Source organism: Takifugu rubripes, chromosome 15 (assembly GCF_901000725.2).
Source record: "Takifugu rubripes chromosome 15, fTakRub1.2, whole genome shotgun sequence".
NCBI lineage: Eukaryota > Metazoa > Chordata > Actinopteri > Tetraodontiformes > Tetraodontidae > Takifugu > Takifugu rubripes.
In genome coordinates, this window is record NC_042299.1 from 13,272,545 (window position 1) to 13,294,918 (window position 22,374).

Sequence of the window (22,374 nt, forward strand, 5' to 3'; positions counted from 1 at the left end):
GGGGTTCTGCAGGGAGGGGCGGGAAGAGTGTGAAAGCACGGCACTAATGAATTGGCTGGGAGGGGATTTTTTAGTCCATGGAACCATTCGACTGAAGGGGGGGGGGGGGGGGGGGGGGGGGGGCATTTCTAAGCGCCAAAAAGACAATTAAGCAAATCTGTTTCAATAGGTTAACAGGAAATTGGAGAAAAGAGTTCATGATGTCACTTCCTCCTTATCTCTGTTTTGTTTTCACTGCAGCAACATTTTTGTGGGCCAACTCGAGCTGAACGCATCCACATTTCCTTCACCCTCTGAGGCTCGAACGGAGGTTGGAGACCCGCGATCCCCTAAATGAGGCTCCGGTTACCTTAAAGAAGCTCATCTCTGTTTCACTAAATGTATATTTAGAAGTTCATCACATACTTTGTAACTCACATGGCACATTCCAAAAATCAGTGATGCCCTTGTCACCGAGCAGTGGCACGACTTATATTACTCACAGGACTAATTATAAGATCAAAAATCCAGCCTCTGGATTTAAAACACATCTCAGCAGGTGCTTTAAAGATTTGTCTTTGCTGCCTGACCTGCGTCTGTTGCAGGAGGTCGTGACTGACTTTGTGTCGCCATGAATTTTCCAAGCATCGTCTGCCTCCAGCATTTCCACCTGATCCAGACACTCTCCTGCTGTGTAAGTACCAACACCTTATCAAGCACTGGTATGAGAGGCTTGATTATTAGAAATCCATCCACCACTTTATTAATATAGCGATTAATAAAGTGCAGCCAGTGTGACATTCAGAAATGACCTGCCAGGCTTCAGCACAAGAGATGTTGTCTAATGATCGTGATGATGGTTATTGTGGGTGACCAGTGTGACTTGGAGTCCAGCTTTAGTGCTTCCCAGCTGCCGTGTAACCTGAGCCACGGACAGCGACAGCCGGCCGGGGTGACAGTCAGGGTGTTGGGTGGAGGGATTTAGGGCTCTTCCTCCATGTCTTTACTCTCCCTTGCTCGCTCGCTCTCTCACTTTCTCTATCCTAAACTCAATATTTGAACGGAGCTCAGCAGTGAAGAGGGACATAATGGCTGCTCCAGGTTTGGGGATGTTCTATGGATTTGTACTATTTCTCGGGACTCTAATACCTGAGGGTAAGTGGCGTGGTGGCAAACATTGGGCACATCTCCACTGACTAAGCACTGAATGCCTTATGTGCATCCACCCAAGGTCCTTTCATGTGCATGAATTCAATCCGTGGTACGGGCAGCTCTTTGGTGAATAAAATCCCTCCACGTACAAGACAAGACATGCACACATGCTCTTGTCAGCAATCGTGTTTGTGTACAGGATTGAAAGGAGAGCATAGCTGCGAGCCTCTATGGTTGGTAGAAACACAGAAACTTGTCTCCACTCAAGCAAACGTAGTTTTATTTTACAGCAGCTCGTTTCCTGATTGACTGTGGCTGATGCAAATGCAGGAAAAAAATGTTAAATGAGTGCAAAACACTGATAAATACAATCGTCTGTGTATTTCGTTTCCATGAGGGAAGCCGTTCTGGAGGGTGTGGAGCTGTAGGCACAGATGGACTCTGTGACAGGAAATAAAACTGCAGGGCAGACAGGCTGTGGCGAAGAAGACGCCAAAGCCTCAGATATAATGAGAGATTTGGGGAAAATGTGATTTGAGACTGGTTTTTGGTGATTTTCGTGAAAAACATGTTGACCACAGGGACCTTGGTAAAGGTCACCAGGGTGGGATAAAAAGATCTGACACAGCACGAGTGTGAATTCTTCCTTGATATTACTGGTCTAGCCTGGATGTGACTCACATGGACTCCAAAAACAAGGCTGGTAGCTGCCACAACATGCCACTTTCACTTGGAAGATTTTATTTAATTGTCTTATAAAATTAGAACATTATATCAGAAGCCTTCTGCACTCCTTCTGCACCAAAAGAAGAAAAACTATAAGAAAAAATAAGGTGTTCTCTAGCTCTTAAAATCATGCAAATCCCTGCAAACAATGGGGTTATCTGAGGTAAATGTGGCATTTCAGCAGCCAACAGTAATGTTTAACTCCAGTTCTTTCATCACTGACCTGCTGTGCTGCTTTATCTTTATTTTTACCTAAAAGGGTGCATTTGAACTCAGGGCCAGTGCCTAATGATTTAAATGTCAGACTTGGGTGGTACGCAACCCGTTTGACCATTTTGTCATCGGCGGAGTCCACATTCCCTCAGAGGTCACCTGTGGGCTCCGTCTCTAGTTTCTTCTGGGTCCCACTGACAGCTTCAGTGACAGCTGTAGGAAGTGAGCAGCTCAAAGCACAGACACCAAATGTTATCTGTGATTTATCACCATTAGAGCACATATAGTTCTGTAAAAAACAAACAAACCCACAAACACACCCTGGCCTTCGGTGACCTAATCTCTTTGTTGGGCTCTCAAGGGAGCGTTTTTGTAATAAAAAACATTCTAGAGTATAAAATGTGGCTGCATAACTCACATCCTTACATCGACTATCGCGTTTGAAGTAAGAACTTTTGGTTTTTTTTCTTGTGGTCAAAGCCCCGTTGAAGATCTGAACATGCAGCCACAGTCACACAGATTGTCCCATGAGAGGATTACAATTACAACACGGGACTATGTGAGACATTTCTGCAGCAGAGAGAGGACGTATTTGCAGATATGATGTATCAGCTACTCTGTTATTTATTTACACATTCATGTTTGTGGTAAATGTTGATATTGGTGATCATCACTGGCATATGACCCACGATTTAACGTGCCAGGTTCAAGTTTCCCAGCTGCTGTGCCGCTTGAGTTATAGATGGTGACAGGTGGGGGAGGGAAGAGGCAGCAGGTTGGAAATAACCTGTCACATTTATACTGAAATCAAGTGTGGCTGAAGAGCAGAACAAAGTGGGGCTGTAGCAATCAAATGAAGCTGTGAGCACAGAACATATTCATTAGGTAGCATTAATGAAATCATGCAGTAGCTTATAATGCAATGCTTTTGTTGGAGTTTGCTTGGATTTAGAGACATGCATCCTGACTGTCATGTGGTTTCACAACCGCCCAAAGTCTCCCGAGTGTTCAGCCAGTAAACCGCTGCGCCTTCTCTCGGGCTGCAGCTGGCGCCGAAGCACTCTGATGCGTTTCCACAGCTAATTTGCTAAAGACAGTGGCCACAAGCCACAGCTGAAAGATGATGGTAAATGATAAACTGTCATCACCATAATGTGCAAATGCTGGCCATAAAGCTGCTCAGGCCACATAAAACCAAGAGTAAATACTTACTGTTGAGCAATCCTTTTATTATTTGAAGGATTACAAGCTAGATGCTACTTGTTGGGCCATGCAAGTGCAGTAACTGTGTGACGAATTCACCAAGGATGGATAATACAGGTCCCAGCCTGTAAAGTACAAACTAAAACCAAGCATACATATCATAATATTTGGAAACACAGCTTGTGAAAGAGTGCGTAGCAAAGTCATGGGTTTGTATTTCTGCATGTACGTCCAGCGGAGGCCAGCGTGAGGAGATCTCAGCTGTCACTCCTGATGTTTCACTGTTTTTATAGCATCAAATGGATGTAAACCAACCTGTGGGAAAGTTGTGACCCCCCCCCAAACACACCCACACACACACACACACACACACATACACACACACACACACACACACACACACACACACACACCGAGAAGTCTTTGGGTAATATATGTATTTAACTGAATCGCTACGATGCCAATTATAATGAATGCCAGCAGATTAGTTTGCTCAGTCTCTTGTCTCTTTATTTCGTGCAGTGCAGAGCAATGAGGAGACTGAGCTGATCAAGGACTTGTTCAAAGACTACAACAAGAATATTCGGCCTGTGGTTCATCCCGAAGACAAGGTGGAGGTTCAGATCAAGCTGACCCTCACTAACCTTATCTCCCTGGTGAGTAGTCCAAGCCCACCTAATGAAAATGTTTATAGCGATTTTAATTTTGAGAAAATACGATCTTCACTAATTCCACAGAATGAAAAGGAGGAGACACTTACCACCAATGTGTGGATTGAGATTGTGAGTTTTCTCTTGACATTTTCGATCATGCTGGCAACGTTTCAGTACTGGGGTTACTCAGGCTGCGCAAATGTCTTCTACAGCAGTGGCTGGATTACCGACTCTCCTGGAATGAATCGAAATATTACGGCATTCAAGTCATCCGCGTCCCATGCAAGACGGTTTGGCTCCCTGACATCGTCCTTGAGAACAAGTGGGGCAACACTGACTGTTCCTGGATTTTCTACGGCGTTATCGTGCAGATGCTTTAGCGAATGATCTGCTTCTAATCTTTATGTCTGCAGCATCGATGGCAAGTTTGACGTGGCCTACTACGCCAACGTGTTGATCAGCAGCAACGGTTGGATGTACTGGCTACCCCCAGCTATTTATCGCAGCACTTGTTCCATCGAAATCACCTATTTTCCATTCGACTATCAGAACTGCACCCTGGCGTTCAGGTGCCGCGCACTTATTTCACCTTTAAACGCAACGTTCTTACCCATGCAAGATTTAGTGAGAATTTACTCCATGAAATCCTCCAAATCAGATCCCAGACGTATAGTGCCAATGAGGTGGACCTCATCTTGGCCCTCACAGAAGAAAACGGGACTATTGAGTGGGTGGACATTGACCCAGAAGCTTTCACAGGTACACAAACATCCTTTTGTCATATTCTGAACGCAGAAATCAGCCTCAGCTTATTCTGCTTCTAACACTCAGAGAACGGCGAGTGGGCCATTGTCCATCGTCCAGCCAGGAAGATGGTCAACATGCGGTATTCCCCAGATGACCTGGAGTACCAGGAGATCTTGTTCAATCTGGTCATCCAAAGGAAGCCCCTGTTCTACATCATTAACATCATCCTGCCCTGCTCGCTCATATCCTCGCTGGTGGTGCTGGCCTACTTCCTACCTGCTCAAGGTCTGAAAGTAAATCCCAGCCAAATATTGTTGCCGCCAATTATTCTAACGTAAAAAGGTTGCCAGAGCGTTTTTCTGAGCAGGGAAATGATTCCCCTGGAGACCAGGAAATGTTGAACAGAAGAGAGTTTTAACATAGGAGGGTATGATGAAGGTCGTTCAATTATCTGGATCTCAGAGGAAAGACTGGCATCGCGTCATTTGGATCCGTTTTGACCCTGTGTAATATTATTAGACCATTTTATTGTAAAGTAAGCGATTCTAAATGTCTCCTGTCCCCTAAGACTCTGTTGTCCCCTTTACAGCCGGGGGACAAAAGTTGACTGTGTCCATCTCTGTCTTGCTGGCTCAGACTGTCTTCCTCTTCCTAATTGCTCAGAAGGTCCCTGAGACATCACTTTCGGTTCCTCTCATTGGCAAGTGAGTCCGTGTGTGTTCTGTGTGAGCAGCTGCAGGGTTGTCCCTGTCGTGACTGACCGACACTGCTCTTTTCTCACCGTCCTCAGGTACCTGATCTTTGTCATGTGTGTCACCACTCTCATAGCCACCAATCAAATTGTGGTGCTCAACTTCTCCTTGCGTAGCCCCAATACTCATACCATGTCCCAAACCATCAAACATGTAAGTAGATCCAGCGCAGACGACTCGGACAACTAGTGTTGTCATGACACCAATCTAAGTCAAAATAAGAAACAGCACTAAACACACACACACACACACACACACACACACACACACACACACACACACACACACACACACACACACACACAGACACAATCTCTGATCACCACTTGGGTCATTGGTCTCTCTGACTCTCCTCCACCTTGTGAGGACTGTCCCACTTTGTCCTCAGAGCTTCGGGACAGATGTTTCCCTCCACTATGCCAGCCCATGATTATGGTGTTATGGTGCTTTCTATCCAGCCTTATGTGGTGCCTCCTGGCCACCTCCACTTGATCTGGCATTTCTCTCTATTTTTTTAACACTCTATACTTTCTTCAGGTGTTCCTGGAAATGGTACCTCGCTTCCTGTGCATGCCCCCGCTGGTGGATGAGAGTGAGGCCACAACGGAGGTGAATGGCATAAGGGAGCGGCGCCGCAGCTCCTTCGGTCTGATGCAGAGAGCAGAGGAATATGTCCTGAAACAACCTCGCAGTGAAATGATGTTTGACAAACAGAGGGAGAGGCACGGTCTGACGCGATCCATCGGTAGCTCATCTTTGTTGCGATCTCCTTCCTCGTTCTGTGTTGTTCCAAACTGTAACGTGTTTTTTTTGTTGTTGTTGTGATTGTCTCTGTGCCACCTAGTGGATAATATCGACGTCACCAGTACGGCCAACTTGTATAAGAGTTTGGCTCAAGCTGCACCTGAGATCAAACAATGCGTGGACGCCTGCAACTTCATCGCTGACAGTAAAAGACAGCAAAACACAATTGGATCTGTGAGTGATGAGGAATTGATCATCTAACAGTTTGTATCTTTTTTTTTCTCCAACTTGTTTTTCTAATCCTCAAATCTCTCTCTTTATTTTTCTAAATAAAGGAAATTGAAAGTTGGGTCCTAATAGGGAAGATGATTGACAAAGTGTGCTTCTGGGCTGCCATTCTGCTCTTCATCATTGGCACAGTGGCCATCTTCTTAATGGGACACTTCAACCGGGCACCAGACTTTCCATTTCCTGGACAGAACAAAAAATATGTTCCAAGTTCCACAGAAACTTTCTGATCAAGCGCGACTTTACCAAGTGTCAGCAGGCCTCATGCGGCCTATAGAACTGAGCAGATCTCACTTCAACTTGAACACCAGGACGACAGCTCAGACTTCATATATATTGAGTCATGTACAACAATATGTATATTTTGATGCATGTAGTACATTTTAAACTGCATCAGCACAATCATAAATGACTCACAAGATACGAGCGCCGTGCTGCGAAGACTTGCTGAATGTTTTTACCTGTGGCCAATATTTTACAAGTTGTCCCAGCAATCATCCGTGCATCGTGTTACAAAAGTTTGGAGGTGTTTCCATGCTTCAATTACGTCTTATGTGAAACTCTAACTTGCATCTAACTTGGTCCAGGCAACCCTGAATCAAAGCCCTATTTTTCTTACAATTACTTATTTATTAGCAGATCTTGTTAGAGATAATATAGATAGGTCAGATGCACGTCATCGTCACTTACTGTTCCATAAGTTTGTTTTTTATAAATAAATATTTTATTTTGTGCATTGTCACTTGACCGGTAGTTGCAAGTGCTGTGCATATTTTGTAGGGATTGTGCGCCGCCATGTGGTCAGAATATGTACTCCACCATCACGTTCAAGCGTCTTTAATGGAAAAATGCTTTGCGAGTTTTGCTCTTCCGTGAGTGGGATACTGTCATTAGGTCATTACTGAAGCCTATCATTACACTTTATGTAACACGGATAAACGCACATAGATAATATTTATTGGATCTCAACTATACCATCTACATCAGTGCTTTAAGTGCCAGTACTCCCCTTATTTAATTCTTGGCAACTGTTATATTCAAAGACTTGAACATTATGCTGATTTTTAAAAAGAAAATTGATCTATTGAACTGAAAATTACTCTCGTCTCTCGTCTTCTTCACTGCTTTATCCTTTTCGGGGTTACGGGATGGGCAAAGGCAGGGTCCACCCCTGGATGGGACTGCAAATTATTAATAAAAATCATGTCTGTTCACTTGGATAGTGGATAGATTTTCTTGCATGCAGTCAAATCTCACTGACTACTAGACACATCTGTAAAGTGTAATAACAAGCCAATACAACAGCTCTGACACGAGCTGTACTTCAATAAAACATTTCTTTTTAACCTACAGAAACCTGATTATTTTAAGACGGATTATTTTCAGACATAAAGACTACTAAGCATTTACAGCAGAACTTATGGCAGCGTTGCTGTTCTGGTTTGCATTATATTGAATAGATTCATCAAAAGAAGTGGACTCTGAGTAACTAAGACCATTGTGATTATATTTCTACCTACTCCAAAGGTTCCAGCAGGTTTTGGGGTCATCTTTGCTCAAATGGCAGTAACTTTGTGAATGGAACTGTTCTAATGATGGCCCAATACCTTTCAGAAAACTCAGGTTTTGAATGTCTGGTAACAGCAAAAGAACTCCTTTTATGGGTACTAATGTTGTTCTTGCACTGGTGTGAACAGTTTTCAGCAGAGGCTTCAAAGCTTCTGGTGTCTCAGAGCCTTTCATTTCCTTGTCTTTTCTGAAATCCTTGTATACTTCTCCTCTCTACTGTCACACAAGTGGAGCACCTCCTTATCACCATGTTGTATGCCCAGTTCTGCATCACCTCTGTGTGAGGAGCTGTTTAGTGTGCTGCATGAGAGGAAGAGACACTCAGGCTTTAACATTTTCAGCCATGTTTGCGGAGGAACTGTCCTGAAGTGAGCTTCTCGATTCTTAGATAGTCATGCAGTGCTTCATTCTTATTGGACCTCCCTGAGTTGGAAGAACACTTTTTGTGTATGGGCATGGCAAAGAAAGCATCGACTCAAAGCCTCGAACCTGTCGAGCCAGCAGCTTGTCTGCATCAGGCAGCGCCATGTCTCTCTTTTGGAGCAAGCGTGACAGATCATACCTGCATCATGAGAATGTCGCCAAGTGCACTTCCAGGTGATGACTTGAGCAGTGCCACATATATGGGGATGGAAATCTGGTACAACGTGTGCAGCAACCCCGGCTCTTCTGCCCAGCATTACTGATGCTCCATCGCATACAAACGCCACAACTCACTCATCCAAGAAGTGGTCTTCGAAGTCATTTTTATGAAGACACAGCAACAGTTTCTCTGTCGCCTGCTGTGACCCCATCCAACCCAATCAAGTCAAAAAATATTGTGTCAGGCTCAGCGTTGGATATCGCTGGCTTCAAATGCTGTAAAATGGTTTGCTTTTGACTATGTCACAGCGACTTTATTCAACATTTTGGTCGAAACATGAATCAAACTCGACCTGTGTTTACATTCAGCTAAGTCTCACATCAAATTGGCATATCTGTAAATGGATGTCCTTGTTTACCAATTCTGTACGCTGTTTGGAACACTTGTATCATACTCAGACTTATCTTGAATGTGTTTTTGTATTTCATAGAGTGTTGAGACTATAAAAGCTCTAAATCCTTTGAGCTCCAACAACTGATGCATTGGTATTTGGACGTGGTTTAGTAATTTACACAAATTGATCGCCTATTGTGTTTCATCACTATGCCAATTATGAAACCAAGGTAGAACAAATCACGGTAAAAATTTAGGAATAGTTAATAAGCGATGTTACTATGGGTGTTATTTCCGACTTTTTTAAATTTATTTTTTAAATCGCTATCAAAGCTAAACCTGCGTAGCAAATTGGAGACAGACGTTTGTCTGTCACGTCAATCAGACGATTTACCAATAATCAAATCCTCTTTTTAAACACAGATCCTGAATTTTATTATTAGATTATTGTCAAAGCGTTGGAATCGCTCAAGTACAAAACTTTATTTTGGAAAATAGGACCGGAAACGATCCCATTTCCGCATTGCATTTTATGCTCCAGTCAAACTCCCGATTAATCGACATTCCTGTGTTGGTTGGGACATGTCTGTCATTTATGTCTTTGTGGATTTAACTTTACAATAAACGAGGGTTTCAAGTCTTTTTGGTCGGTTTAGAAACCGGTCATGTGGACAAAAAAAAATCAGTTTAAAAATGTCATGAAGACAATAATCCAGACACATAATCTGTCTGCTTTGACAAAAGTGTCTCGCTGTATATGTTTCCCCTTGGCCCCAGTTCTGCCCCACTAAAGTCCAGTTGCACACCGAATGGGAGGGACTAAACCGCATCATCTACTGGGTTCACAAATGAATTCTCTTCGGTGAAAAACAGTTGCCGGGTTACGATCGAACAACGCCGTCCTGATCATGGTTTTGCAGTATTTTGTCGTCTTTTTTTAGGATTACCTGTGTATGCTGAGCAGCGGCGGCCTCTAAACACAGTAGGTGCCGAATGTGGTTGGATTTAACGCACAATTCTCTTTTTATCTGTGCGCAGTCGCAGCGCTGCTGATCCAGCTGCAGGTTTGACCCAATGTGGCGCAAATATTCTGGTACTGTCGGGTAAATGTGCCGTGTCTTGCGACCAGGGACACTTTTAATGTGATTCAAAAAGAGGTGCACTTTGGAAAATGTGTCGCGGCGAGTAAAATGGGTGGAGACGGCCAAATTTCCCCCAGCAGTTCTGCTCTCCAGCTCTGGATATCCGCACTCTTCAGGCGACCTTTCCCAACTTCCATAAGCTTAAAACAAAGCAGAATCACAAAAAAAAATCAAGGCTGTCCGAACTCAATCAGAAAGGCTCCTGCAAACTACAAATTGCAAACACTTCTTTGGCTTTGCTGTGATGAGATGAACACACACTCTCCCCGCTTTCAATGTAAAGTTTCGGGTTTACCCCGTGGACATAATGTCACGTTAAAGTTTCACCACTGTTGTTTTAGCCAAGCAGGAATTCGAGAGTCCCTGAGCTCCTGCCTTAGGGGTGCATGTGTGTATTGTTTGTCACAGAAACAATTATAGAGAAGATCCCCTATAGAGAAGATCTGAGAGTACTAACGTAACACTGGAATGTGACTTGGCGTCGCCACAATAACACAACTGCAGAGATGGAAGGCAAATTTAGAATTTAGATTGACAGCTGAAGATCCGTTTAGCAGAATATTGTTGGCTGGACAGCTGGTCGGCCTTGTTTTATTGTTTGAAGTGATGTCAGAGGTGTTCATGTTGCCTCTGCGGGCAGGTGAGCCCTTCAAGGTCAGCCTGGAAACCAGAGTTTCAACCTGTGTCAGGTTTCAGCATTAAAGCCCGTATGCAGTCTTTCCACTTAATTATACTAACTTTGACATCCTGCACATGAAAAGTGTGTGTTTATTAAACCAGGCCATCAAAATAAATCCTTGTTTTCAGTTTTCATTACAACCAGCACAGTGTCATGCAAATGTTTGGCCTTTTTATGATCTCAACTGACTTTAAAAACCACATACAGCATGACTCCATGTTTCTTTCCTCATGTTTTTCTTATCTGAATGGCACACATTTCCTTATTTTGCATTTCTACAATATTCCCGAGTCATCTTCACCGTTTAAATTTTGGGCCATTATCTGACCTTATCTCTGTCCCATTGGCTACTGACTCCGGAAAGTCCCGATGTTTTGCTACAAACCCTTATGTATTACCAATTGAAAAGCCAGGAAAGATCATTTTTAGGCACATTGCAAAGATTTCTAAGTTTCAGAATGATTCTTACAGATGTTTACACACAGACACACACACACAGAACCAGAGTGCTTAAGTCTCAATGGTTCATATGCAGTACTTGTGGCTGAAGCCAAGAATGTAGTCATGTCATTTGGGAATACTCCAAATGAAGTGCAGGTATTATCCAGTTTATCTTGCACAATAGTTCTCTTTCCTGAGAACACAGCTAATCTCCACAGCAACATGCATCACTCTATAAAGAAGGTTTACAAGGTATTACCATCTATTCCATTTGAATCTCTTTTCTTTATTTGATTGTCTTTTTCCACACGCACACACCCACCCCCTCGTAAAGTCTTGTTCCTCAGGAACTGTACACCTTTTCACCTGCTGCTTCACACACACCCTCCATTTGCATCGGGTGGGGCCAAGTACTCGCCTGTCACAATGTCAGCGATCAGGTGTAACAGCCACTGCAAAATGTCTGCTTTTAATATTTTATGTCTTATCAGTCAACTGTTGGCCTGTGTGTCGCTGGGACACTTTTCAAGCTGCTCTTTAAAAAAGCATTAATCAGGGTATTTAGTATATATCTTGTGTTTAATACTTTGTTAATTTTATGCACTTCCACAACCATAATGATGTTTTATTAAATGAGTGGCCTTGTAGTTAATTAAGCTGCTGTTACTTGTAGAGCTACTACTGTTTATTAGTGTTGCAGCCTCTTCTAATTCAAATCAAATACTCTTGCATGAATCCAGCTAGTTTGGTCGTTGATTTTACAAATGTGTACTTTTACACGTGCACATACTGAAACTAGTGGCAGCATTATGAATTTGATTTCTTTTACTAGAAAACTTTCTTGCACTTTGGAATGTGAGGTGTGTTTGAGTTGTTTGAGTTTTGCCATGCCTTGAGCTGCCTGGTGTGAGTTCAGTTGCTAAACTTTAATGTGCTTTTTAGTCACCAGGGCGACTGGCACTTGCACCAGCACCCCGATGGCAAATCCAGAACAAGTCATTGAGCCGATGGTTCAAAGCTCGACCGCCCAGAACCTGAAACAAAGACGCTTTTTACATGACTTTCACAATCTGAGTCCCGATGAGCTGGACAGTCTCATGTCCAGCAGCGGTAAGAAGAACAATCAGCATCATCTCTGCATTAAATAGATCAAACCTGCTGTTGAAACCTTCACACAGGTCGCCTTGGATGTGTTGTTGAAGTGATTTATTCTCACACACAGATGGACGTCCTTTCCTTGTGGTACACCATCTTCCTGAATTAAAAGAGGAAGGAGTACCTTACCTGATACCCGGAGTCCCTGTTACATGCAAAGTGGACAACACTGAGAAATACACTACACGATCAAAGGTACACAATACATATATGTGCATTTAAAAAATAATTAATCAGCTCTGAGATTCACTCATTTTGGTTTAACTGCCTCTTATTTCTTGTTATTAAGGTAATAGTTAGATTTGTTTGGAAATGTAGATGTGCAATATTGTGCCAAAAGTTGTTTAAGTGGCCCTTTATGGCCTGTCTGCATTCATCTGTGAGCATATTTTTGACAGAATACTCTCAACATTTACTGGCTGCTCTAAGAAGAAATGTAAAAAAGAGCATTGATGAAACCCTGTTAAAAGTGCAAGGAAGCTATTTGTGACATTTGATTCTGATTCCTGACCCATGTGAATCCGATCTACCATGCCCCGTCAGGTCCATGTAGGCACACTCTACACAGTGCGGCTAACGCATGGCCCATTCCACTGGACCGTGAAGAGGAAATACAAACACTTCCAAGAGCTGCATCGAGACCTTTATAAGCACAAGATGATGATTCATTTGCTGCCCCTGTCAAGGTTTGCATATTGATCTGTGTATTTGAATACTGGCCATCTGTCATTCTGAGGAATGCAGCATTAAGTCATTTTAAGTGACAGACTTAAGCATTTTCAATACTTACATTTCTTTCAAAGGTTTACGAAGGACAGGCAACAACTGAGAGCCATGTCAGAGGAGATGCCCAGTCTACAAGGCACAGAACGGACCAGAAGAACCTCCAGTAAAATGGTAGCGGACACAAATAAAAAAGCTAAGGGTCCTTTGGCACCTGGTCTGGACACATATGTGTTTAACAGCCACATGTTCTCTGCACACATTTTGTTCCCATGACTACATTTAATATGATGTTTGATACTCTCAAGAGTGTTGTATTTAGCCACAACAAAGCTATCCTCTGCTTTGGAACCACAGAAATACCTGGAGGAATACCTGAATGGTCTGCTGGAGAACGTCTTCTGCAGGAATGATCACAGCATGGTAAGATCGTTAAAAAAGACAAGCTTACAAATGACGGTTCGCGCCGTGATTACATGTTTCTTCTTTACTTTCAGCTGGAGTTCCTCTCTGTTGGTGCACTCTCCTTTGTCACTGACCTGGGACCCAAAGGCTTGTAGGAAAACATTTTGATGTTTTAAGCATCAATTGTTCAGGCTGTGGCACATTTCTCCTACCTTTGTGTTTCAGGGAGGGGCCCATTTTTAAGAGGTCAGGGGGCCACCGGATCCAGGGCTTAAACTGCTTTGGTCACCACCAGTTCTGCTTCCGCTGGTCACGGCGCTGGCTGGTGGTGAAAGACTCCTTCCTGATGTATATGAACAGAGACTATGGACGCATAAACTTTGTGCTGCTCTTTGACAAGGAGTTCAAAGTGAAAGTGGGCCGTGCCTACACAGACACCAAATATGGAGTCTGCTTTGAGAACTTCACTAGGTAGTTCAGCAGATTCCAACCACGGCAGCTCCAGCGTGATTCACATTTCCTGATAACGTTGTGATTGGGATCGTTCTTTTACTTTCCAGGAGTCTGGTCATCAAATGCAGCAGCTACAGACAAGCTCATTGGTGGAGTCATGAAATCAATCAGCTGGCGGAAACCTGTGACTTTCTCAAAGAACATCGCTTTGATGGGTTTGCTCCTCCACGGGAGAATATGCTGACTAAATGGTCAGAATCTACCTGACATTACCATTCTTGGGTCTTCAGGGCCCTTTCTCATGCATTAAACATGCGGTTGTTGTCTGAAGGTATGTGAATGGGCGCGACTACTTTGCAGACCTGGCTGATGCTCTTGATCAAGCTAAGGAGGAAATTTACATCACAGATTGGTGGTGCGTGGAATTTTAATTACCTTGCCATTCAGAATGTTGATTTTAAATAGTGTAAAAAATGATTCTAGATGCTGGAAACAGAATATTAAATGAAGCATAGTTTTAGCAATTGGTTAATTTTACATTTTACACGCTTGTGCGCTTCTTGTTTTTAAAAACTTTGTGACATATTAATTGTTAATTTAAAACAATATTTGTCAGCTAATGATGCTATGCTACCTGTTTTACTTCACCTGTCTTTTCTTTAGGCTTAGCCCCGAAGTGTTCCTGAAGAGGCCAGCAACTGACAACTACTGGCGCTTAGATACGATACTCAAACGCAAAGCTGTAATTTCTTTTTATGTTTCTTGAATTCCATTTTACTATCTGTCCTGTTGATTGTTGTTACACGTCGTTGTTTTGCTTTGAACTGTTTCGCACAGGAACAAGGAATCAAAGTGTGCATCCTGCTCTACAAGGAGGTGGAGCTGGCGCTCGGCATCAATAGCGAGCACAGCAAGAGAACACTAATGAATATGCATCCCAACATCAAGGTCTGTGGACAATTATATGCAAGGAGCCGCACAATGAAGACAGCCCGTCATTTTCATTTCTTCTGTCCTTCAGGTAATGCGACACCCAGATCATGTTTCCTCTGTGGTGTTCTTGTGGGCTCACCATGAAAAGATGGTGGCCATTGACCAAACGGTGGCCTTTGTTGGGGGCATTGACCTGGCATTCGGGAGGTGGGATGACTTCGAGTACAGATTAACTGACCTGGGTTTGCCACCGGAAGGGGTGACCAAAGAGGAGCCTGAAGGAGATACAGTAGTAAGAATATTTAATTGCATCTCTTTAGACTGAAAAAACTTGTTTGTGTTCATGGGTATTTATTGAAAGGGTGATATGTCACACTGAGCCTTCACCTGAATAGGACACTGCTGCAACGGCTCATCCAGAACCATCTGAAACCAATAACCAGGACAAAGAGGATCCACTTGACCTGATAGGTAACAGTAAACTGTGGCTTGGAAAAGACTACAGCAACTTTATCAGGAAGGACTGGGTCCAACTGGATAGACCATTTGAAGGTATATCATCTATCCTGAAACAAAATAACATCATTGTAATGCTCAGTGCTAGTTTGAGGTATCACCGCCCAGTATTCCTTCACACTCTGCTACAATGGCCTTACACATACCTACACTTTTATACAAATAAACAGATTCAGTTTATTTACTGTTATGTCTCGTGAGTTTTCAGTAACCACACTAAAGAACATATTTCATTGTTGTCTATATACTATATACTCTATTTATTGCTCCTGTCACTTGTGTTCTCTAACAGTAGCTCTCAAAGTCTCTGCGCACCAGGGTCAAAGTCTTTTCTCTTTTTTTCCCCTTGCAAGATAACATTGACCGTGCTGAGGTTCCTCGCATGCCGTGGCGTGATTTATCTGCTGCCGTACATGGCAAAGCTGCCAGGGACGTGGCCCGCCACTTCATTCAGAGATGGAACTTCACCAAGGTCAGGCGGAGATTTAAAAAACAGATATTCCTGCATTTGTTTTCATAGTTTCTTATTTTGAATGTCAGTGTAGAGTCTGTCCAGTATTCTGGAATCACCTTTACAATCGAAATTGCATGTTTTTCATTGCACATTTGAGATTTGAAGATACGTTTTTAGTGCCTTTGTTTCTTAAACGCTTTTCAAGTCTAATATTTCTGCTGAAGGACACACCCATCATCCTTTTCCCTTTTTTTGTCTTTTTTAGATCTTCAAAATTAAGTACAAGGATGATTTCTATCCTTACCTTCTCCCCAAGTCTCAGTGTACAGCTGACTTGCTCTCGTTCACTGTACCTGGGTCCAAAAAGGCCAGAGTGCAGGTAATTATGTATTCAGCAAAGTCCAGGTCATAATTTTGTCAAAATGAAATTGCATTTTAAGCAGGAAAACAGATGGATATATGTAACAGGAAATGGAAACTCACTACCTTACCTTCACTGCTTCAATTTTGCTATCCATGAAACCCTGAATGCTGTCAAATGTGACATGTGGACCTTTATATCACACATACCTACAGCTTCTTATACTGGCTGTGCCCACATGATGTTACAATAGTGTTTCAGATCAATCAGGCTTTGGCTCCAAACTCTGTGGGTGGTAGTTTTGCAAAAGAACAACAGCCAGGTGCAAAACAGGCCCAACAAATACTGAAGAGAACAGAGTCTTCCTGCTAGAGACGGCCAGAAATCCTATACCGCATATGCAATAGTACGAGTGTGTTTACCATTTAAATATGTCCTAGTTTATAGATTTTCTTTTGGTAATATAGACTGATGTAACCACTAATATCCTTCATCAAAGATCAAAATCCTAAAATTGCTTTTACTCTAACGGGCTCTGCTCAATTTGTGAGATCTCCTTGAGTCAGATGGGTTCCTAGTCCAGCAGAGACAATGCTGTGGCGTGTGTAGTGCAGCCTGTGTGTTAGTAGTATAACAGATGGCACAACAAGAGTAGAGCCCACAGAGGAATAACTCACTTCCAACTATTTTAATCTCTTCAGTAAAGGCTGAGAAAACAAGTGCTTTGCCAAAGACAGAGAGAGAGAAAAGAGGAAGTATTTTACTTCCAACACGCCTCTGAAATGTGGTCGGTGCTCATTTTTACATAAAAGACGATCGTGTACGCTCATGCCTAAATATTAAATATATCATGTTGTATATATCACGGTGGTCTTTACACCCACTGGGGTTTCTTGTCCGTGTGATTATTGGCAGATTTCTGCTGAGCTTGGCTGAGTGTTCTAGTTTAAGAGCAGTCTCAGGATGACATTAAACACCAGGAGACTAGTGGATTTCACATATTTCAATCCAATGCAGAATTGCTTTTTGGCCTGATTTTAAAGCCCTGAATTTCACTCAGCTGCATGTGATAGTTTGTCTTTTCTACCTGATCATGACTGCAGCTTCCAAAATACCTAAAGTAGCTGCATTTGTTTTTGCCACGACACATTCTATCTTATTTTCAGAAGATCCAGTGTGGATTAAATGTTCTCTTATGCGGTAAAGGTAGTTCCCCTCACTGCAAAGTAAGAGTTGTGGGAATTATTGGAATCATGAGCTGTTGTGATACATTTGATCTTCTCACATGTTTATAACTCGTATTTTTTACTGGGTGGTGGCCTGTAACCATATCCTTGTGTTCTATTATGCTATAACTTTGCTCCTTAGACTTTAATCCCTTATTTAGGTTTCAGGGCCTCCCTTTACAGATTCTTTGTCAGAGCTACAAAGTTTACAGAGTGTCCCTGCTGCCATTTCATATTTTTTGTTATCAAGTACATAATACAGCTGCATTTAAAAGAGTTAAGTCTCTTAAAAGTCCCTTGAATTCATGTGCTTAACTGGGCTCTTAATTTTGTGACAATATTCTCTGAAAATGGTTCATGATGTTTCCGGATATTTGGTGTTCAACAGATGTAATTCAGTTTTTTGTCAGTATTTTTAATTTAATTTTACAGAGAATCACTGCATAAACATAAGTTAAAAGCTATGTAAAAGTTAAATTGCAGCATAGTTTCTTTTGATTTAAAAAATAATATCACATAAATGACAGCAACAAATATTATAATGTTAAAATATGACATAATAATAATACTATATTATTTTCAGGTTTTGCGCTCTGCTGATCATTGGTCAACTGGAACCTGTGAGAACTCAATTCTCAAGGCTTATATCCACACCATCGAGAACAGTGAGCACTTCATCTACATAGAGGTAACGCTTTCAAGTGGTCATGAAACAATTACAGGACAAAACATGGCAAAAAAGTCCCTGTGACCTTGAAATATTTTTACACCAAAAAAGGAATGAAAGTGAATGCAGCCAGAGCTCAGGCCCTTCTTGGCCAGACACCTGTCACCTTTTCCCCCAGCTAGGACCTCATGCTGAGCCACCATCTGCTCTGTCCTCTGCCCTCAGAACCAGTTCTTCATCAGCTGTGCCGATGAGAAGACCGTATATAATGAAATTGGTGATGCAATCGTGAATCGAATCTTGCGTGCACACAGGTCTGCGACCAGCAAAGATTTCATACCTTTACCTGTACAGTTTTGACTCTTGTCGCAAAAATGTGTGTGTAGATCATGTTTATAGACAATACTTGTTTATATTGTATCTTGTTGCAGAGAGCAGAAGAAATACCGAGTGTTTGTGGTGATTCCTCTGCTTCCTGGGTTTGAGGGAGACATCAGTGAAGGGGGTGGAAACGCTATCAAAGCGATACTGCACTTCACGTATAGGTGAAGGACTTGCTTCCATTCTCATTTCCCTTTACGGACCAGCTCAAAAACAGCAACTGAGAGAATTAAAAACACTTTTTTACGGTTCAAACAGGTTTTTTCATCATGAAAATGTAGCCGATTTTTTGCAACTTCTGTCATATTCATATTCATTCAAACCAATTAATTCCCATGCTTTGATATTTCTGTCATACATTTTCACTGTTGGTTGTCATTACATTTATTAACACTGTCCTAATTTACCTACAGTATTTTTGACTGTTCTTTATCACATTACTACTAGTATGTTAAATCAATATTTTTAAGGTTATAGTCCAACAATTGGGCGTCACTGAAGACTGTTAAACATGAATATTGTACCATTATTGTACCATTTTGTGATGTATTACAATATAATTTGTTGACACATTTGATGCTTTCAATATCCCAGAACCTTGTGCAGAGGAGAACATTCCATCCTTTCAAGACTGAGGGAAGGTAATTTTCTTGCATCTGCATTCATTTTAATAATCAGTCAATAGTTTTTCTATAATTAAAGACACTGTTGATATATGTCATTCATCCTTTCAAAATCGTTGGTCTTTTTATGTCTATGAACCAATGTTTCTCCTGCCAGTTGAGGACAAATGGACAGAATACATCACAGTGTGTGGCCTGAGAACACATGCGCAACTCTCCGGGTCTCTTGTCACAGAGCTCATCTATGTACACAGCAAAACCCTCATTGCTGACGACCGTTGCTATATCATTGGTGGGTCACCTTGAGTCGTCTTTTACCTCTTTAATCCTTATTTTAATCTGCAGCCTGGAATATTAACAGTATATAACAGTAACGTACATGCAAGTAGGTGCTTCATGTGGTGATTTTAGTTTGACAAAGGATGCCTGTAAATGGTCGATGTTTGCCATATGTGTTCCAGGTTCAGCTAACATCAATGACCGCAGCATGCTGGGCAACAGAGACAGCGAGATGGCAGTATTTGTGGAAGATGAAGAGCGAGTGCCATCCATCATGGGAGGGCAGGAGTACCAGGCAGGGCCCCTCACACTGGCTCTGCGCAAAGAGTGTTTCAGGTCAGGAAATAATCCAAGGCAACATACACACATTTGCTGCTATGCTTTTGAATTGTGATGCATTTTTACCACACAAAAAAATCAATCTCAGCTAACGCTGATATTTTGTGATCAGTTAATGTGATCTGATACCTATTTTCATTTTTAGTGTCCTTGTTGGGTCCAAGTCAGACCCAAGTATCAGTGTCGATGATCCAATCAGCGATGAGTTCTTTTTCCTGAACTGGAATGCAAGTGCTATTTTAAACGCCTCCATCTATGACAAGGTAGAAGTCAGAGCAAAGAAGCGCCGTTTGTGACATCATCACTGTTTAAGTACTGGTTTATGTTATTTAAGTAGACCTGTAGATTCACTGTGATATCCCACAACCAGGTATTCAAATGCCTGCCCCATGACACCGTGCACAACATGCGAGAGGTGAAGGAGTACACTGCCCAGGAGCGCCTCTGTGACACAGACCCTGACCAGGCCAGAGAGGAGCTGAAGGCCGTCCGAGGGCTGCTGGTCCACTTCCCCCTGAAGTTCCTGTGTGAGGAGAACTTGCTGCCTCCGCTGAACACCAAGGAAGGCATGGCCCCTGTTGGGCTGTGGACATAAACACTGCTCAGCCCTGACTAGACCACTATAAACACTGTAGAGCTGCTGCACAGGCTGATTCTTCCTGTAGTCAGAGCCCACCTTAACACTGCACTGATGCAGTTACAGCGCTAGCTGGAAAAAGATTAGGTTAACGCAACTAATTAGGTAATGATTGTTGTTCTTGTTTTTTTTTAGTCAGAATTCAGTCAGTTAGGATGATAGGTCGATTTTTAAAGATGGAATATGAGTATGTGCCGACCAGTTTGATCATGATGGCGTCTGCAAACAAAATGGACGTATGACTCAGGAGGGAGTTGTGAGGTTATATTAGAAATCGAGCACATCACATGATCTGGGAACATAGTGTACAGTTATTGGTCCTTTTTGTCAGTGGGTGGTTGTCTTCTCTCTCATTCTCGCTCTCCCTCTCCCCCTATGAGGCTTCACCTCTCACTGCAGTGCCAGCAAATCTGTCAGAACATTTGTGGTTGTTATGGAGACAGATATAAAGAGACGACTGGATTGTTGCTGAAATAAAGACGAGGGAGCAGAGTAGGGAGGGCTCCTATGAGAGGGATAACATACTAATTTAGGATGACAAGCTGAAAAATGAGCAGTATCGTGATAGAGAAGTGACAGATTCTGCATAAGCAAAGTCATTTGGGGAATTTTGGGAACAACTGAGGGTCAAAAGAGACAGAAATAGCACTTTTGATTTAATTAGTACTTGTAATCATTGTTAAGCCAAGTGACTAAAAATCTTTCAGATCAAGATTAGAGCATTTATTAGTTTGCATAGACAAAGCTGGTAGAATCAGAGGTGCTCAATGTTTGACTATTATTAATTTTCTAGTTCCACTAAAATGGCTTCCATGTCTACTCCGAGAGGAGATTATTATGTCATTATTTAGGAGCTTTACATGTAGCTTGTGTGTTGTCCAGTGTCTATGTAGTAGACGTGCCGGTTCCTTAGAAGTATGTGGATTATTTTTACTGAAACTGTATTTTGCCTACTAAAAAAATCATTTTATAGCTAAACAAAAAAATAACCAGTGTGGTGGAAAAGTGAGGATATTTTACTACCTTGGAATGAACTTTTGGGTAAATCAATGTTACTATCTACATATTTGATGATCTAGTAATCACCAAGTTATGCCAAATTCTCTCAATGTCTCTATAAACTGCATATGTGCCATAAGATTAAGGAGAGAGGTAGACGGTCAGCATTTACCAAGTCTGCATGGTGTATAATCTCAATAGTGTTTAGATTCTTTGCATCATTTTTCATGTATTCCATGTTTTTTTTACAATGCATTTTAAAGAGCCTTACACATTGACAATGTATAACTAATTGATGAACATGGCATTAATATAATGTAGTCCTTCGTCTAACCTTTGACAGAGACAGTAAATCTGCAGAATGCTTTGTACACTTTTCAACACGATTACACAGCAGATGATACACAAGTGTCCTGTGTAAATGCAATGTTGATGACTTGGAGCACCTTTCACAGGTAACACATTGCTACCTTCAGCACTCTTCACACATTCCTGTCTTATACATTTATAAACCACTATAAGCATTTGCACAATTCAAGCTGCCTTACAGCAAAATATGGTTGTCTTGACTGGAGATCTTGAAGCACAGACATCTTTGATGTTCTAAGAAGTGACATTAGATTGTTTCTGTCAGGAATCTTATTTTTCCTGGAATATAAGTTACTAAAGTTTTCACCAGCATTATCACAATTAGCATTTTGTTTACTACTACTGCCTTCTAATCATTGTGAATTTATTTATGCAAATCTGCCTATTAAAGCTAACAAAGTTTGTTTTCATCTAACACTCAGGGGTACAATGATAATAATAATAAATGAATTTCAAGGTATATTACTTTTTTATTCCTTCAATAAACATTTCATGGTATTTTTAAACTATAATGTTTCTTGTCCACTTTCTTTACATGGCTGGATTTGAAAGTCGAGGTCAAACTCCAGATTATGATGGTGCAATGTGTA

General features: G+C 41.9%; 2 protein-coding genes across 3 annotated transcripts; both read left to right on the forward strand.

The window, feature by feature from the left end:
- Positions 1-978: 978 nt before the first annotated feature.
- Positions 979-7,803, forward strand: chrne (cholinergic receptor, nicotinic, epsilon). Of its 2 annotated transcripts, none has more exons than XM_029849010.1 (12): positions 979-1,134; positions 3,796-3,929; positions 4,011-4,055; positions 4,139-4,248; positions 4,340-4,495; positions 4,585-4,685; positions 4,758-4,958; positions 5,263-5,377; positions 5,464-5,578; positions 5,963-6,170; positions 6,270-6,403; positions 6,505-7,803. In XM_029849010.1, exons 1-12 carry the CDS (start codon positions 1,068-1,070, stop codon positions 6,685-6,687), a joined length of 1,569 nt encoding a protein of 522 aa, XP_029704870.1. In that variant the 5' UTR covers positions 979-1,067; the 3' UTR covers positions 6,688-7,803. The 2 variants fall into 2 exon arrangements, with proteins under 2 accessions (XP_029704870.1, XP_029704871.1); XM_029849011.1 differs by having other exon boundaries at positions 4,142-4,248.
- A 1,883-nt stretch (positions 7,804-9,686) lies between these two features.
- On the forward strand, positions 9,687-22,293 carry pld2 (phospholipase D2). The gene is made up of 24 exons (XM_003971128.3): positions 9,687-9,984; positions 12,207-12,374; positions 12,487-12,614; positions 12,963-13,105; positions 13,223-13,316; positions 13,500-13,565; positions 13,640-13,698; positions 13,773-14,018; positions 14,108-14,251; positions 14,332-14,415; positions 14,664-14,742; positions 14,838-14,948; positions 15,022-15,225; positions 15,329-15,485; positions 15,803-15,921; positions 16,169-16,282; positions 18,074-18,178; positions 18,383-18,471; positions 18,589-18,702; positions 19,133-19,179; positions 19,319-19,453; positions 19,623-19,776; positions 19,925-20,042; positions 20,150-22,293. Exons 2-24 carry the CDS (start codon positions 12,242-12,244, stop codon positions 20,372-20,374), a joined length of 2,868 nt encoding a protein of 955 aa, XP_003971177.2. The 5' UTR covers positions 9,687-9,984; positions 12,207-12,241; the 3' UTR covers positions 20,375-22,293.
- The last annotated feature ends 81 nt before the right edge of the window (positions 22,294-22,374 follow it).